This window comes from Dryobates pubescens, chromosome 10, assembly GCF_014839835.1.
Source record: "Dryobates pubescens isolate bDryPub1 chromosome 10, bDryPub1.pri, whole genome shotgun sequence".
Lineage (NCBI taxonomy): Eukaryota > Metazoa > Chordata > Aves > Piciformes > Picidae > Dryobates > Dryobates pubescens.
Window position 1 is genome coordinate 30400836 of NC_071621.1, and position 19257 is coordinate 30420092.

At 39.7% G+C, this 19257-nt stretch overlaps 1 protein-coding gene across 1 annotated transcript in view; it reads right to left on the bottom strand.

The window, feature by feature from the left end:
- The window catches only part of CEP126 (centrosomal protein 126), a 58217-nt gene that overhangs the window by 25267 nt on the left and 13693 nt on the right, over window positions 1-19257 (bottom strand). Inside the window, exons 5-6 of the mRNA XM_054164519.1 lie at window positions 14573-14771; window positions 3383-5477 (exon numbers count right to left, since the gene is read on the bottom strand). Of these exons, the coding sequence (XP_054020494.1) occupies window positions 3383-5477; window positions 14573-14771 (2294 nt within the window). The remainder of the gene's footprint in view (window positions 1-3382; window positions 5478-14572; window positions 14772-19257) is intronic.

Below are 19257 nucleotides of genomic sequence, written 5' to 3' on the forward strand. Positions count from 1 at the left end.
TAGAGGACACAGGCTGGATATTAGAAAGAAGCTCTTCATAGAAAGAGTGATTGGCCATTGGAATGGGCTGCCCAGGGAGGTGGTGGAGTCACCATCACTGGAAGTGTTTAGGAAGAGACTGGATGGGGCACTTAGTGCCATGGTTTAATTGATTAGATGGTGTTGGATGGTGGGTTGGACTCAATGATCTCAAAGGTCTCTTCCAACCTGGTTAACTCCTATTCTATTCTATTCCATTCCATTCCATTCCATTCCATTCCATTCCATTCCATTCCATTCCATTCCATTCCATTCCATAAGATGCAGCTGTGGATTGTACATAGACATTTATAAGAAAGTTAAGTAAAGCCCCACTTCAAATCCCAGATTCTGTACAAAGATACAAGGCAGGAGAATGAACAGTGAACTATGATAAAGCAAATATCAAATCATGTGCCAAAAAGTAATGCTTTAGAAAATAAGTTGCATTAAGAGAATAATCCTAATGTCCAGTTGCATGACACAGTAAATGCCTGTTGCCAAGATGCTGTAGCTTACATCTTAATGGATTCAATGTTTGTTAAGATTACACAGCACTGTGCAGAAAACATGTAATAGTTCACACAAGTTATTTGATTCACAGAATCACAGAAAGGTAGAGATGGAGGAGGACGTCTTGAGGTCATCTGGTCTAACCACCTGCTCAGGTAGGGCCACCTAGATTGCCCAGGACCATGTCCTTAGATGGCTTATGAATATCTCCAAGGATGTAGACTCAGTTACCCTCACAGTAAAAAAACAGTGGTTTCTGCTACTTAAAGGGAACCTTCTGTGTTTCAGTCTGTGCCCACTGCTTCTGGCTTTGCTGAAAAAAGCCTGCCTCAGTCCTCATTGCACCTTCCTTCCAGGTATTTATAGACACTGATAAGATCACTTATAGCATTCTCTCCCCCATGCTGAACAGTGTCAGCTCTCTCAGCCTTTCCTCATAGGACACATGCTCCATTGCCTTCACCATCTTCCTGACCCTTTGTTGGACTCTGCATTCTATCCATGTCTCACTTGTCCTAAGAAGAATCCCCTTGTTGTATTAGCAATCACATCTTTTTTTTTTTCACTCTATTGATAGGCATCAATAATTAATTTGTTTGCAAGCAAGTATTTGCAAAATATTCTTTTGATAAATATAAGATAAAAATTTAGGCTGGATGTTAGGAAGTTCTTCACAGAAAGAGTGATTGGCCATTGGAATGTGCTGCCCAGGGAGGTGGTGGAGTCACCATCACTGGAAGTGTTTAAGAAGAGACTGGATGAGGCACTTGGTGCCATGGTTTAGTTGATGAGATGGTGTTGGTTACAGGTTGGACTCAATGATCTCAAGGGTCTTTTCCAACCTGGTTAATTCTATTCAATTCTATTCAATTCTATTCAATTCTATTCAATTCTATTCAATTCTATTCTATTCTATTCTATTCTATTCTATTCTATTCTATTCTATTCTATTCTATTCTATCTTTAAGGGCCTGAGGTACTAAGCAGTCTACTCTTCTGTAACTGTAAGTATCTGAATGGGTCCCCTATTTTTTGGACACTAAATGTTAAACACATTTTTAAAGCATTTTATTGACTGAACACTAAAGGACTTGAAATAATTCCAACACCCAGGTGCAGTATATTTGTCAGTCAGAAAATATACCATGGGAATCCCGGACAATCATTTTATTTATTCATCTTGTTCTCACTTATTCTTTGTCCACTTGACCAAGCACTGCAACAGATCATATTTTCCAGTGTCTGCACAGACCTCACTGAACATTGCAATAATGCCACAGCAGACATTTTACTCAAGTACGAGCAGTACTCAGTCTCTCACAGCAAGCACTTCAGGACAAAGACTATGGTGAACTATGTGCATTTGCAGGTAGTAGAAGAAGCAACAGCACTGTCATTAAGAGTTATCTAGAGCATTTAAAATTACAAAGGCTTGCAAAACATAAAATCTAAGTGGATACCAAGAGAGGCACACCCACTCAAACTTTAAAAAGAGATGGATCTGTGTGACACTGGGGATACAGCATTGGAAGCTGCAATGAAGATAGTAGTAGTAGTGCACACGGCTTTGACCCAGTAAATTTCCTAATTAATTCCTAATTAGGAAATCTGGTGTGCAAATAAGGACATCAAGAGGCAGGTATCTGTATCTCTGCTGGAGGTGTGGCACGGTAATGCAAGACCTCATTCACTTTCAATGTAAAATCCAATAGGTTAACCTAAGTCACACCTATCTTAAGCTTATCTGTTTGAAATGCAATGGACAAGCAGATAACATTTCTCATTTCCCACCCCTGCTTTAGGCCAGGGGGCCTGTCTCTGCTGTTACACAACAGAGCTGGTCTGAATGACTTCATAGTTAAAACTGTCGATTACTGTAGATGAAACCAGAAATTTAGAGGTTTTAAAGTTACTTTTCTACAAAGCATCTTTGTGCCGTGAGTCCAATCCTCAGGGTGATCCCACTATGTGAAGTAGTTTGGAGTGGCTGCTTGTGCCTGAAACAGGGTCTACAGCTTCAGGAGCTCTGCTTCCAACTGCAGCCCTCAACAGGAGGCAAACCAGCACACATCACACAGAAATACGAGCACAAAGATGCCATCAGTGCCCAAGGCACAGAATATGCCTAGGCTGCAGAGGAGAAACAAGGTGAATAAAAATCAGGAAACCCTAGTTTGAAATGTAAAAAAGGAGGAGATTATTCTCCCAACATTTCTTATGCATCCGTCCTCTATCTCACCAGCCAATCCTTGCATCATGTAGTTTCCAAGGCTGATTTTTAACAAAATGCAGGATTAAGGCCAGAAAGATCTTAAAATTCTTTATAAATAGGACACACTTTGCAGCATAGTAGATGCTCTTTATTTTTAACATAGATTTACTTTTTGTTTGAGCATTAATTGAGTTAAAACTTAACAATTTTAGGCATCTGCAGTGTCAGCATTTAAAGAAAAAAAAAAAGGTAGATCTGCATTTCTTTTACTTTCAGGTGGCAGTGACTGTTGGACAAGAAGCTGTGACTCCTAGTTACCTTGTAAAACCTGCTCATATAAATTTAGCTACTTCCTTCTGTATTATTATTTAGACCACCTGTCACATCTGCTCATTAGTCAGGAAAACAATCTCAGGGAAAATACTCTCCATTAAAAATAGAGATCAATGTTTGAGAGGCCTCTGGGCACCACTAGAACAGAAATGACAGTGACAAATGGTGAAAACTTGTTAAAACTGGCTGTACTGTGTGAAAGGATGAAAGGCTGGATGTTTTAACTGAAAACAAATTTGTGATGTAATTGAAAAAGACTTTTGTCTGCACACCTCCCCAGCCCAAACCCAGAAACATGACTCTCACCAGTAGCAGAGTCTTTTGGAGCTCGGGCAGTGTGCACTCCTCGCCAGGAGGGACTTGTTTTTCCAGCTGCTGGGCTGTGATGGAGATGCAATCCATTTTCTGCATTAGCAGGTCTTCCTTGGGTGCAGGTTACTGATCGATCTTGACAGGCCCTCGTCTGGGCACTATTTACAGAACAAATCTGTTTTGCCCAAGGTTCGTATCTGGCCGCGCTGCAGCCAGGTGCAGGTATCACAGTGCCCAAGTCAGAAGGACAAAGAATGCCCTCACTGTTTTCTGTACCAATTCTATTTAAAGCACAATCTTCTAAGACAATGTGCCTTTCATTTAAATCACTCCTTGGACTTGGACGCAGTAGTGGTGGACACCCAGGGCTAGCTTCATTTTTGCCACTTCTTCCCGGCAGAGGTGCGGATGGTGGGTGAGGTGCTAGCAGCTTCCCTGGAGCTCTTTGAGTTCTGTTGGCTTCAGTGGCTGACTGTGGTTGGATTATAGTGCCTCTTCTCTTACCAGGTATAAAACTTGACCGGGCTTTTATGGATGTTGCTCTTCTAGTTATTTTTGCCCTGTTTTTCAGCTGATTGCTCTCATTAATTTTAGAATTATTACTACATATTAGAGGATTAATTTCTTCATCTTTTGATACCACACAAGCTTTTTTAGTAGAAAAGGCTCCAGAGGACACACACATATTCAGAGATGTGAATTCTTCATTTGAATCTTCAGTATTAACATTTGGTTTTGATATAAGAAAGTCTTCCTGGTCTGAAGGTTGAGCAATAACACTTAAATTAGTCTTAGGAACATTATTTGAAGTTTGAACATATTGCAGCTGTGCAGAAGATCTTTCACTGGCATTTTTTGCATAGCATTTGTCATTATTTTCTGTTATTATCTGGCTAATCTCATCACACCATCTTAGCTTTCTGTTGTATTTTTCATTTTCTGCACTTTTCTTTTTTCTTTTTGCCAGCTCCAAACTGTCTCTGATAGAAGACATTGGTTGAGTTCCAAAATTGATTCCGTGGTTCATGGCAATAGCTTTGAAATCAGTGGCTTCATATTTAGAATCATCCTTTAAGATACTTCTGAATAATTTCACTCTTTTTTTCCCAAGACTATTGTTTTTCAGGGTTTTATGCTGTGTGGGAGTGCCAGAATTGAACTCTGTATCAGACACCAGTGACACAGTTGCAACTGTATTTCTCTTTTCTTGCTCATTGTTATTCTGTTGCTTGCCATGGCACAGAACTGAGGCATTCGGTATGTACTGATATAAAGACGATCCTGGCTTAATGTCATCAATACATTTAATATTTTCTTCTTTTGATTCAGCCATTTTCCCCAAGGTATTTTTTATAAACTCTGTACTGATGTTTTTGTCCTTTGGTAATATACCAGCTGTGCTGGGAATGCCAGTGGAACATCCCTGATTAGGAAATAAGATTGTAGATGTTGCAATAGATTGACTGGAGGTTTGCACAGATACAGTTCTTTTTTGTGGGATCATTTTAAAACTCTCTTCTTGCATCAGATCCTGAACTCTTCCTCCTGGAATAGAATCAGGGTTGGCCCAGTCTTTGTTAGGATTGAAAAGAGGATGATCAGTGGCTAATGTGCTAGCTGATCCAGAAGATGGCTTGTTTCTATCTTCTTTTATGTTTTGCTGGGAAGTAAATGCATTACTTCCAGAGCTTTCTTGCTTACCAGATGTAGAGAACTCTGTGGTTTTTTTTCCAGAGCTGTGAGAAGTAGAGGATTTCTCTTCTGAATTGTTTACATGTTCAGCAGGAGTTAGAACATTGCGTTTAGCTAAAAGATCCTGAATAGCTGAACTGTGGTAGTACTGTGAATCTGTATTTCTCAGACAATTATTTAGATGCACATTCTTACAAGAAGTGCTGTGAGCTGTATGAAGCAAAACATTATTTCCAGTCTGTGATTTTTCTGGATTGTACAGGGCACAGTCACACCGTGTAGTTAAAGATGATTCATTCCGTGTTGTGTAATTTCCATTTGGTTCTCCAGCCTCAAGACTGTCAAGGCTTGACAGGCTTTCTGAATCATCTGTTTTCTCGACTTCTTGATGAAAATTCTGAAATAAAGACATAAGACCAGACTGGTGTATTTATCAGCTTTTTTCTTTTCCCCCCTCTGATACTAAGTTTTCATTAGAATAGAATAGAATTAACCAGGTTGGAAAAGACCTTCGAGATCATCAAGTCCAACCTATCAGCCAACACCATCTAATCAACTAAACCATGGCACCAAGCACCCCATCAAGTCTCTTCCTAAACACCTCCAGTGATGGTGACTCCACCACCTCCCTGGGCAGCCCATTCCAATGGCCAATCACTCTTTCTGTGGAAACCACATCTGTGTAGCTAAATGTGCTTCTAAAATGACTGAGTTAAGCAGAAGAAAAATTTTGTAAGGACTGATTTAAAAAAAACCTGCTCTGACAGCAGATTTGTTTAATCTAATAAGTCTGGAGGATGCAACTCTCATAAACTGAGGTAAAAAATATTCTATCCATCTGTGCTCCAGAGGTTGAAAATAGACTGATAGAAATTGATAGAATAGAATGGAATAGCATAGAATAGAATAGCATAGCATAGCATAGAACAGAAGAATAGAATAGAACAGAATAGAACAGAATAAACCAGGTTGGAATCCTGCATGATATGTCATTTTACTGCCCATGTAAAACAAAACCTCCTGGGAACACAAAATCTCAGTTCAGTCAACTGCCACAAATAAGAACTAAAGATTAAAGGAGTCCTTATTTAAACACATATTAATTTTTACTTAGTTCATGCAAATTTTGTTCATTTTGTTGCATCATACAATATCATCATTTCACACACTAAAGATGCTTATCATTCTCATGAAAACATTTAAATATTTGCTTTCCCTTTCAAGCTCACTCTGTAAAGAAAATGAATGTCATGGTTTCTTGTAACAAAATGTATAACTAGTACTACTTCTGCAGACCTAAAATAGCATCCAACGATTATTCTGTTTTAGTGGTCAAAAGCTACAGGCAAATAAACCTGGAAATCTCAAAGATTTGATTTATTTTGATTAAATCTGTGAGAATATTATAGGATGATAAGGACACAAAAATGTTTATAGAGTGTACAATCTTTTTATTTTCTGTACTTGAATATTGTTTCTGTTACATAAGTACAAGGCATTGTATTGCCTGTTGCCTGCATTATCATAGAATCATAGAATCAATAAGGTTGGAAGAGACCTCAAAGATCATCAAGTCCAAAATGTCACCCAAGACCTCAGGACTACTAAACCATGGCACCAAGTGCCACGTCCAGTCCCCTCTTTAACACCTCCAGGGATGCATCAAACATAAACCCAGCCTGTCTATGTACTACTATTGTAGAAATAAAACACTTAGGAAGAGTTAAAGATGTCACTTGTATGTCTAAAGACTTAGAACAGCTGTGCCAAGTAATTTCACTTCAGTAAAGCACTATGATAAAGAGAAAAAATGAGCTTAATAAAACTTTCATGAGGCCAATGAATAAACAGCATTGCAACATGGAAAAGTTTAAGAGATCCTGACAAGTGAATTTTCTGCCAAAGGACTCTGTCAGAAAGCTATTATACTAAAGAGCTGCTATATGTATATTTGACGTTTTCTGCCAAAGAAGTGCTGACTGCACACAATTCCAAGAGGTGAAGAGCAATGCACTTCTGAAGTGCTAGAAAAATGCTACCTACTCTGAAAACCCACCCCCCTCACCTCACACACTTTGAGTCCTGTGTCCAGTTCTGGGCCCCTCGGTTTAGGAAAGATGTTGACTTGCTGGAACATCTCCAGAGAAGGGCAACAAAGTTGGTGAGGGGTTTGGAACACAAGCCCTGTGAGGAGAGGCTGAGGGAGCTGGGTTTGCTTAGGCTGGAGAAGAGGAGGCTCAGGGGAGACCTTACTGCTGTCTACAACTACCTGAAGGGAGGTTGTAGCCAGGTGGGGGCTAGTCTCTTCTCCCAGGCAACCAGCACCAGAACAAGAGGACAGAGTCTCAAGCTGCACCAGGGGAGGTTTAGGCTGGATGCTAGGAAGAAGTTCTTCACAGAAGGAGAGATTGGCCATTGGAATGGACTGCCTGGGGAGGTGCTGGAGTCACCATCACTGGAGGTGTTTAGGAAGAGACTTGATAGGGTGGTTGGTGCCATGGTTTAGTTGATTAGATGGTGTTGGGTGATAGGTTAGACTCAATGATCTCAAAGGTCTCTTCCAACCTGGTCTATTCTATTCTATTCTATTCTATTCTATTCTATTCTATTCTATTCTATTCTATTCTATTCTATTCTATTCTATTCTATATAATTTAAACCAGTTTATTTACAGTTCTTTGAATGTCATGCTGGTTATCTCAAATAAAGGAGAAAGGAGATCAGGTAAAACTTGCCCATTTTTCACTCCTTTGGAATTTGCAACTTGGAGGAGAAACGATGTTTTAAAAAATATTTTGCAGATTATTTCTAGACAATACTTTAGAGACAGAAATGGCAGGGAAACAATTCTCAGAGATTTTTTTCCATTTTAGAACAAAGAAATAATCTTCTTTGTCACTGGTGGTTAAGGTTTTAATGATGAGACTCAAAGCCCTGAAATTATCTGTTCAAAAAAGCTTTCCAGTGAAGTCTGATTTATGGGACAAGAAAAGAAGAATCACTGATGGAGGAAAGTATTTCTCTGTCTTCTAGAAAACTCAGAATCTGTCTTCCTGTTTTATTCTTATTCACAAACACACTAAGAAGGCAAAGCATTTGGCCTGGCAGATTTGAATGAAATGGAGCTGTAGCATCAGTTTGACCAGTACACATCTCCTAGAAGACCCACAACCACACAGTGTGAGAATGCAGTTTTTAAAGTAATCGCTAGTTCAGCTGAGGAACTATGCTAGCAGATAGAATAGAATAGAATAGAATAGAATAGAATAGAATAGAATAGAATAGAATAGAGTAGAATAGAATAGAATAGAATAGACCAGCTTGGAAGAGACCTTTGAGATCATCAAGTCCAACCTATCATCCAACACTCTCTAATCAACTAAACCATGGCACCAACCACCCCATCAAGTCTCTTCCTAAACACCTCCAGTGATGGTGACTCCAGCACCTCCCCAGGCAGCCCATTCCAATGGGCACTCTCTCTTTCTGTGAAGAACGAGTGATCTCTCTGACTTGCTAAAAAATCAGTATACATTTCTGTGGTCTAGAAAAAGCTTGCATTTTCATTTTAGTAATGTATAATACACTCTAATGATGGAGCAAGCTTTAATGTGTTTCCACTTTAACTTGTGCACTGCATAGCAGCAACCAGGGCAGAAGGTGGATTTCTATGAGGTGTTCAGGAGGAGACTTGATGGGGTGCTTGGTGCCATGGTTTAGTTGTTTAGGTGGGTTGGATTGGTTGATAGGTTGGACGCGATGATCTTGAAGGTCTCTTCCAACCTGGTTTATTCTATTCTATTCTACTCTATTAGGAAATCTTAAAGGTCACACAGAGAAATAATTTTAAAATCATAGCATATCTTGAGTTGAAAGGGATCCACAAGAATCATTGACTCCAAAGCCTGACTCCACACAGTGCAACCTAAAAGTTAAACCATATACCTAAGACTATTTTCCCATACCATATATTTGTACCTCGCTAAAAATAAATGTATTTAATGAGACAGCTTAATATCACTGCCAACATTCACTGCATGCTTCATTAATACAATCATTTATCATTAAAAAAATACTGAGTAATTGTTACATGTTCTGTGCTTTACAAATCCAGTCTTTTCAAATCAGGTATTTTACAGATATGATTTGTAAGAACACATACAAGATTTCACAATCTACTCTTCCCTAAACAACCTCCTGAATTTAAAGGTTGATTTTCTTGCCACTTTCTGCAACAGCCTAATTCTTTCTTTGTTAGAAGTTCTTTCAGTCTCCTGGATCTGAGTTATTCTCTCCTTATTTTTGTCCTCTGAATTCTGAGTGTTTGGTTTAATGCTTTATTTCCCAGTCAGTGAGCCATACTTCCTTATGGAGATATACCATTATTGGACATAAACTGCACAGTAAAGCTCAAGGTCCTAAGTACCATAGAAGTGCTGCTGTGGATTAATAAAAACTAATATTAAATATATATATATGAAGAATTTATTAGGTTTCTGTGTGCTCAGGCCAGAACAAGCCCATTAGGATAAGAAAAATGTACTCAAACTCTGCTTTCTCTCTTTCCATTTTAGAAAAGGTTTATGTCTTTAAAAAAATATCCCAACAACAAAACCCCACAAAATACAGCTATGCTATCTTCAGAAGGGTACAATTACTCTGGACAGTGATACTTTAATCTTGATGAGAAAGCAATGGATTTTCCCAACGTTCTCTTGAGACATTGGTTTATATTATCTCTGATGATACCAAGTTATCATAATATAACATAGCACCCTGGCAGGCCAGCATGCAGAAACTTCTTAATCTTCCACTCCCTTCCTACAAGCAAACATTTTATTATTACCATAGCTGCAGTAAACTAAAGATCAGATACTGCTATTTTTGGCTGTGTTCCTCTCCTTTAGCTACGTTTATGAATATTTTACTGTTGCAGGAAAACAAATCACTTCAAAAATAGCTATGAAGTATGGTAGAAATAATGAAGTGCAGAGTTATATATAAATGCTTCATAGTTACCTCTGCGTATTTTGATCTATGTATATGAATGTAAAACCAAAAATGGAGCCATGCTAATATGTATGGCAATTGTGGAAATAGTGTGCAGGTATATATTAAATGGCCATTCTCAACGTCCCTGTGAAACAAATTCTTTTGTTCTGAAAATGCTGTTTCAGCTCCAGTCCTACATTATCACCTGTTCAGACAGGGCTTTGAATGAGGGAAGACAGTCTTCAAATGACTGACATTGAGATTGTCAAATATGAAGATTGTAATGTCACTTTTTACAGCACAGGCTTGGAATAAACCACTATTCCATGTAAAAAGACCACAATACACAATCCAAACAAGTTTGATAATTCAGTCTGGAGGTACATTTCAGTTAGCCTTCGTAACCAATGTGAATTTTGGATTAGTGAAATAAAGTGGAAAATAGTGGTGTGTTGCAATATTTGTTGAAAGCCAATAAAAATGCAACCCCTCTGTTCTTGCCAAAAGGCAAATGAGTAGGGAAATAATTGGAGCTTGTCATAAAACGAAATTGATCAACACAAATTAAACCACTCACAGTTATAAGCAAAAAAGCCAGCTGTCCAAAGTTTCTAGATTTAGGGTGACCATAGAAACCTTTTTCAAGACTCTTCAAAATCAAGTCCGACTTTAGTTCCAATGACATTTAAACCTAACTCTCCCCTTAAGAGTCTAACTAGCCGTGAGCAGTCTACAAGTTCTTGACACTCAGGAGAGACTATGTGGGCACTCCTGTTTTTCCATGCTGGTACTGTCTATGCCTCTGAAGAGTTAGGCTGATAAAATACTCCCTGCAGAAGCAACCCTTGTGTAATTAATTCCAGTCTTACTGCAAATGCACTTGAAAATGAATTCATTTTTTCCATCAGTTACCTGAAACATCTCAATTTCAGAGACACATTCCAACCTCAAAAGCATAATGACACAACAGCTAACAGCCATACAGGTCAACTCACTCATGGATATCACCTTACCTCAATGGGTGCACAATATGCTGGGAAAAAAAGGAGAGCCACAGTAAAATTCCTGCTTCAAATCAGTCAGAAAAGGATTTAAATGTTGATTTCAGAGATATCACTTGAATAACATAATTATGGCCATGTAAAGGAGGGAAGATGAAAATACAGTCCCCGTATTGTCATCTAGACCTATTTTGTCTGTGCATTAGCTCTTACTTGCAAGTGTTCTGTTTAAAAAGTGTTTTGAAAGTATTTTCTTTACAAAGGGAAAATGTTACAGCAATGAAACCATTGTCCAGAGAAGGGCAACAAAGTTGGTGAAGGGCTTGGAACACAAGCCCTATGAGGAGAGGCTGAGGGAGCTGGGGTTGCTTAGCCTGGAGAAGAGGAGGCTCAGAAGATGCCTTATTGCTGTCTACAACTACCTTAAGGGAGGTTGTGGACAGGTGGAGGTTGGTCTCTTCTCCCAGGCAACCAGCACCAGAACAAGAGGACACAGTCTCAAGCTGCACCAGGGGAGGTTTAGGCTGGAGGTTAGGAAGAAATTCTACACAGAGTGATTGGCCATTGGAATGGGTTGCCTGGGGAGGTGGTGGAGTCATCGTCATTGGAGGTGTTTAGGAGGAGGCTTGATAGGGTGCTTAGTGCCATGGTTTAGTTGATTAGATGGTGTTGGATAATAGGTTGGACGTGGTGATCTCCAAGGTCTCTTCCAACCTGGTCTATTCTATTCTAATGTATTTTTCTGTACCGACTAAAACAATTTTGTGTGGCCACCAGATTACAGAGGGGTTGAAAAGAAGCAGACAAAAGATACCTTGTGACATTTGCAACATCTTAATGGAAATTCCATAAATTATTGAGTTCAAGCAGGTGCTGGAAATGGAAAATTTCAACATGAACAGATGGAGAAAATAATAAGCACTTGTCTCTTGGTGAAAAGCTGAACGCAGCTTCTGCTAAAGACCATGCTACCTGCTCCATCTGAAACATTTCATTTACACCTGCAAGGCAATCACTAAAGGACTGTGCAACAAAACCTTTGATTGGGAATGAGATTGACAATAAGAATATTAATTTATTCAAATTGCAACAGACTAAATGGACATATACCAAATAATGATTTTGATGTGCTGGCTCAGATGCAACTGTTGCACAAAATAAAAACTACTGCTCTCAGTATAAGCAAAATAGATCTAGAGAATGGTAGAAGGCTCACTAAAAACTTGACTTACTGCACCAACTATACTCATTTTTAGAGATGGAAAGTAAGGGAACACACTGAGACTGCTAGTGAGAGTCTACATAGAGCCTTATCACCGGGTAGGAAAGAAAAGAATTTTAGGAATCTTTCTAATCCTGCTCAGCCTGTAAAAACAGAAAAAAAAAGTGAGGTCAAAGGATCTCAATGGATGTGCAGGGTGAAATACTTTCAGAAAGGCAAGCACTGTTGAAATTGTTTTGGACAACAGTAACAAGACTATTGAAACTTAGTCATGTCAGTAAAAGTAACCTAAATCCCTACACATCATAAATTTTATTAGTAAGAGTATTATAAATCACACACAGAATCACACACACAGAATCACCAAGGTTGGAAGAGACCTTAGAGATCATCAAGTCCAACCTGTCACCACAGATACCATGATTAAACCATGGCACCAAGTGCCACATCCAATCCCCTCTTGAACACCTCCAGGGATGGTGACTCCACCACCTCCCTGGGCAGCACATTCCAATGGCTAACAACTCTCTCTGTGAAGAACCTCCTCCTCACCTCGAGCCTAAACTTCCCCTGGTGCAGCTTGAGACTGTCTCCTCTTGTTCTCGTGCTGGTTGCTTGAGAGAAGAGACCAACTCCCTGCTGGCTACAACCTCCCTTCAGGTAGTTGTAGACAGCATTAAGGTCTCCCCTGAGCCTCCTCTTCTCCAGGCTAAACAATCCCAGCTCCCTCAGCCTCTCCTCATAGGGCTTATGCTCGAGGCCTCTCCCCAGCCTCCTTGCCCTTCTCTGGACACGTTCAAGTGTCTCAATGGCCTTCTTAAACTGAGGGGCCCAGAACTGCCATTTCACATCACAGGAAGTCATAATGCACACGCACACCAGCACAATCCAAGTGTTACACTTCAAAAACTCAAACCTTAGAACAATGAGAATAGCTTTCTTGACTGTTTTTCTAATCTGACTCCAAAGTATGCAATTTCAAGAGTGTCCAAATGTTTGAAGTCTAAATATTTACAATTAGAAACTATTTATCAGAGGGAAGAAGCTGAGCAACACCTAGTGGTAGCAGAAAAATATTTTCTGGGGGAAAAAAAAAGGGAAAATTTTTTATAGGACTGAAGTTTTTAAAAAAATATATTAATTTGTTAGCACCAATTCCTCTGTTAAAATCATGCACCATTTCCCCCCTAGAATTCAATTAGAAAGTGGTAATTTTGTTTGATAAAATGCATGACAACATAGTTGTCTTACAATATAGTAAGAAGAATATTTGCATATGTTTTACTCAAAGAGATCACATGATTTTCTTCCTACTTCAAGATACCCTGGTGTAGCTAGGGCCAAATTCAGAATCATCATTGATAGAGCGATCTGCTAGAGCATTTTGCATGGAACTGTAGCAATCAGCTAAGCAGAAACTTCAGTGCAAATTGCAAGCTGACAGTAAAGTCTGGACGTAGCACAAGGCTGCTGTGATAGTGTAGCAGTTTGGGCTGGGTGCCCTCTGCTGTGTTCATATGAGGGGTGCTTCCTGTGTCCAGAAGTCCAGCCCAGTGGGTGGACACAGGAAACCAGGTATTTCGTACCATAATTCCCTGTGCCACTATAAGATCCAGTGCGGGGTCTGGCACTGCCTCTTTCTTCCCTCTCCGCCACCTGGTAACTTGGGGGAGATGACTGCCGGCCTTGGGCCTGGGTAGGCCCAAGGGGAAGAAGGAGGGGAAGGGTAAGGAAGGCCCAAGGGGAAGTAAGAAGCAGCCCTGGGGGTCTTGGGTGTACCCTCAGGTGGGGATGGGATGTTTCTGGGTCTGCTTTGGGATTTCTTTTGTCACTGCGCTTCTGGCTCTCTGTAAACATTCACTGCTTCTCATTTAAACTCTCCATCACTTTTGCAATCCATTTGTCTGAGTCACTGTTTTTGCCCGTGGTGGGGAGGGGGTCTGCCTCAACCCATCACAGACAGACTGATGTGATAGCTGCTTCAGGGCCAAGTCTGACAATACAGATCTTATGTTCACAGAAAGACAAAACATGAGCGATATCTTTGAAGAATCTGTGGAAATATTCTTACAAGCATTTTTAAAGATCTCATACTTCTTACTTTATAATGTGCAGAATTTCACTTAAAAAATCCACTGCTAAGGCATAGCACAGTGTGCCCTCAGGTGCTGGCTACTTGGTAGAGCATTTAACAGACCTGTCATTTTTATCACATTCAAGAAACTTTCTATTGCATTTAAGAAGCATCATGTAATGAATCACATGGAAATATCATACCTCCAAGTTGCTCAGATGCTGTTTTTCAAGGAGTTGTTGCATTTCTTTCAGATTTTTCTGGAAGAGAAGTTGGTTACTATCCATGTTTGTTCTACAGCTCTCTTGTATTGTTTTATCCCAGCCAACCATTGCTGAAATCTGCTTCTGATGGAAAGAACTGTTTCTAGATGCTGATGAGGATGAAGTGTCATCTGTGGTTCTTGATGCAAGCAAATAACTTATTACTTTGTCTTATTTCTATGTGCCAACTGTACACTTTTAAATACATTCCATTCCAAAAGCATACATCATCAATAAATGCCTCACAAAGACAGCTATACAATATGTAACTACAGGTGATGCTCTTAGTACTATCTAAAACTGTCTAACACTTTTCACTTTAAACCTTCTCTTCTGTTATTTATAAACAGTAAGACTATTTTTGGGTTTTGGGTCATTGGGTGACTGCTTCAGGCTGAATTAATCTGGAAAATGTCAGCCAACAGTTTGGTCATTTACAGAAATGGAACATGAAGTGTTTGGGAAGAAATAGATCAAACAAAAAACCCCAGCAAAATGGCCTTTCTTTTTCCATAAGGATGGCTTATATAGAGGAGAACTATATAATGATGTTGTCAGATATTCCCTTCTTTCAAAGAGCAAGAAGCCTTTGTAGTATCTGGAGAGTCCAACTCTACTGATGATGTGTAATGTGGTACACTAAAGAATTTGCATTTGCTACCTGAAAGAAAATAAATCTTTGGAGTAGCTATTGTAGCTGGGTACTGTGGTCAGGGTCAGCCCAACTTAAGACAAACTACAGATTTCTTGAAGGCAGGGAATAACAAGGCTGGGTAAGATCACTAGGAATAGGAATCAAGCTGTGGAAAACAAGAAGAACTAGGCAGATACCAAGGACAGACCCCCCCAAAAACAAAACCAAGAAAACCCCAAACCAAGTAGCCTTAACCAATAAGAAAGGTAAGCCTTAGAAAACCCCAAGCCAAACTCCCAACCAACCAACCAAACAGACCAAAACCCCACCAGCTCAATAATTAAATCAAGCTTTAGTCTGCTAGAAGTGTAACTGTTTCCAGGCTGTCATCTGTGCTTTACTGCCTAGGTGGAAGAGTTTAGTGAAGGACACTGATCCTGTCTTTTGGCTCCAACCTGGTACAAGGGCCCTAAATGCCCTTAGTCTGCCATATGCAAAGCAGCACTTACAGAAATCTCTGACCACAACCAGGTTTTGAGCTCTCACATCTGCTCAGTTGTGGCCATAACCCTTACAATTGATTAGAAAGCCAAGCTTATGTCTTGCTGGTTTAGGATCAAGTATTTGTGGTACTCCACAATGATTACAAATGGTGGTAGAAGGAGAATGGGCCTTGGAAACAGATTATCAGTATACACTTTCAGTGATGCTATTTGCAAGATTCCCAGGATGCATTTCACATAAACAGTTCCTTAATGCAGCCCCTTAAATATTGCTAACTGGGTGAAGGTGTTTTGGTAAATTGGTGGCAAAAGTGAAATTTTGGTTTATATGCAATTAAATATAAAAATCTTACTTCTACATATTACTCCCCCCATCCCTTTTCTTTTTCTTGTTTAATTTAAATAGGAGTCTGGCATTGTGGTAGTTTGAGCCTTAACTGGGATTTAAGAGCTCAGAGGGGGGCAAGACTGAGAATCCCTCCCCCACTCCTCCTTTCTCTTTCCCAATTGAAAGAAAAGGGAAGGGGAAAGAATAGGGAGAGATAAGGGAAGGGAAAAAAAGAAAGAAAGGGGGGATAAGGAAAAAGGGGAGGAGGTAAATCTACTGAGAAATAATTTGGAGTCAGTTTGGAAGTAGAGAGGTAAAATTTTCTTTAAACAATATCTATCTATCTATCTCAATAACAGGAAGGGTTCACAAGGGTAAGGAACAAGGATGGATAGGGAGATATACAGAACCAGCAGTCCTTTGGAGAAACATGGATGCAGCAGGGAGAATGACCAGGCCTGACCACATGGCAGAGAACCAGAGAACCAGGAGGCCAGTTGCGACCCCTTGTCCAGGCGAGGCAGAAGCAAAAGAGCCAAATGGTTGCTGTACCCTCCCCTTTATAGTTTTGCTGGACAGGAAGGGGGAGTGGAACAGACTGACTCGGTTTCCTGGAACCCCCCTCTGACGGGGGGAAAGGAAGGAACCAAGTCCACTTGGATAAGGTTTCCTTAATCCCCAGGGAGAGTAGGGCTCTCACAACCCCTCCTCCCCCTTTCAGGATGAGTGTAACTCATCACAGGCATGACAAGATGATTTACCATCCACATTTTTTTGCCATCCTCACATTTAGTGAAGGTGATGGCGAAGATGATAGTTCCTTTCATACACAGGCAATACGTAGTGTAGGAACTTATGAGAAATTATGACTACTTCATGCCACACAAAGCTTTCTTCCTTAACAGCTGGCAGCTCTACTGAGCAAATTAGAACAGTGCAGCCACCCAACAGACCTCGCCCTCCTCTTCTGCTATCCTGCAGAGATGCATTATTAGGAAACATGGATTGTTCCTAGCTGGAGATGGCTACCATATGTCTAATATATGTACAGATACTCAACAATCCCCTTCCTTAATTCCTCTGCATTTTTGAAGTTAAATTTCCACAATTCCTTCTTCTGAGCCTTCATCTGTTTCATCTGTAGCTAAAATGATACTCCCTGTTCAAATCAGTCTGTTTTCTTTTTAGTACATTTGTGTCAAATGTGGTCTAAAGAGACCATTTATGTCTTTAAAACACGATTTTAGGACAAATGAAAATGGAAAAATTAATTCCATTGATTTTACTGTTATTTTTCAGAGTATTTTATGCAGTATTCCAAAAAGTTTGGCTTAGTTGCACTGACCTAACCAGAGATACATATTTGGCAGGGTCTAAAAGAGGAATTCATTATTTCTGATGAGATGGCTGATAGCAGAAAGGGAGAACGACTTCATATTTGTTTATACAAGTCAGAAAACAGATCTGTTTTCTTTTGAATGGGAGATATCCTCCCTACACAGAAACTTTCAGTCCTTCTCCACTTTTAAAGACACTGTCACTGTGAACCAGACTGATATACATCTGGTTCCCCCAGAATATATCAGAGGCTTTTTTCCTCATCTCTTCAGACTCTAGGATCATTTACATTTATAAAAGTTTCTACGTGGCAACCTTTTTCAGAGACCAGTTTTTGTTTGTCATAATCGTTTAGTCCAAGACTGAACCTAATCAAATACAACTGTTTTAGAAGATAAACAGGGAAATATGTCTTGCACAGAAAGCAGCACACCATTTACACATTTAATGTCCACGCATCCCCAGTGTCTGCTGGCTAATGAGTTGATCAAAATCTTTGCTTCAGCATTTAATAACTAAACCTCATTACAAACATTGCAGCTCTACTGTGAGCACAGAATACAGTTTCTTGCTCATTAGGTGTTTCAGTTCTTCTTGCCTTTCTTCAAGAGCAGGTAATATGTCTCCATTGCTTAATTCAATATTTTACAAACTTCTTAAACATAGACATTAAGAATTCTAGAACCTATATCCATTTGGCTCTGCAGCCATGTATCTTGAAAACTTAATAAGGTGTTCATTTATTCCTTTACAAGGGACTGTCAATGAATTCTATACATTCTGTTTCTGAGGGAGGGTAAATTCTGAAGATGGGAGAAGATTTTTTGTTCGAGTTTTTATGCAAGTGTAAGAAGAGATAGAAATGTAGAAAGAGATCTACTACCTCACTTGAGTTAGTTATTGGCTCTCCCAAAATGGATTATTAGATATTTCAAAAGCTTTATAGCTCAGAATGGGTGACTTTTGAAGAAACTTCACCTCTGAGAACCTTCTCAAAATGCTTTGCTGCATCAAAGCTTACCTTGCTCTACTGATTTGCCAGAGATTTATTTGGCCTCTATTTGCACAATTTTGGGAACCAAGTCTGAAAGTACAGAAATGCCACTTTAATCACCCACACAAACTATGGTTCCCAGACCAAAACCAAAATGAACAACCCTGCTCTAACATCTTCCACAGCAGACCACAACAATCTAGGCTGCATAGCACGTGTTCAGGTTGACTTGTTGGGTGAGATGAAGACAAAAATGTATTTTCTGTCACAAAGAAGGAAGACAAAAATGTATTTTCAGTCACAAAGAAGGAAGACAAATCGTTTGCATTAGAATAAGCAAAGCTATGTTTCATATAAAAATGTGGCTCAGTTGGTAGCACATAAGACCCTTAATGGGAAGGCTGTGAGTTCAAGCCTGCAGTGGGCAGTAGTGGCCTCCCTACTCTAGTCATGAGGTCTGTGGTGACAGGTTGGACTCGATGATCTTTGAGGTCTCTTCCAACCTTAGTGATACTGAATATCAGTTTGTTCACCTTGCCCCTACATACAAGCCTGCACTTCAATAACTTAATTATTTTTGTCTTATTACCATAAATTCAATATTCTCAACATCCTCCTTCACCCAGCCCACATGGCTCCTACCCAAGCCTCCCAGTTACCAGCTGGAGGCAGGTTCTGAGATATTTGTGTGGTGTCTTATCTGTACTAAGCGGCATGTGACCTGCCAATAGGTCATTGTGAACTTAACTTTGAAACCTTTTTCATGTTGAGATCACTTGTTTGAACAATTTCTTCCCTGCCCAATTGCCAGTTTCAAACTTGTAGAAA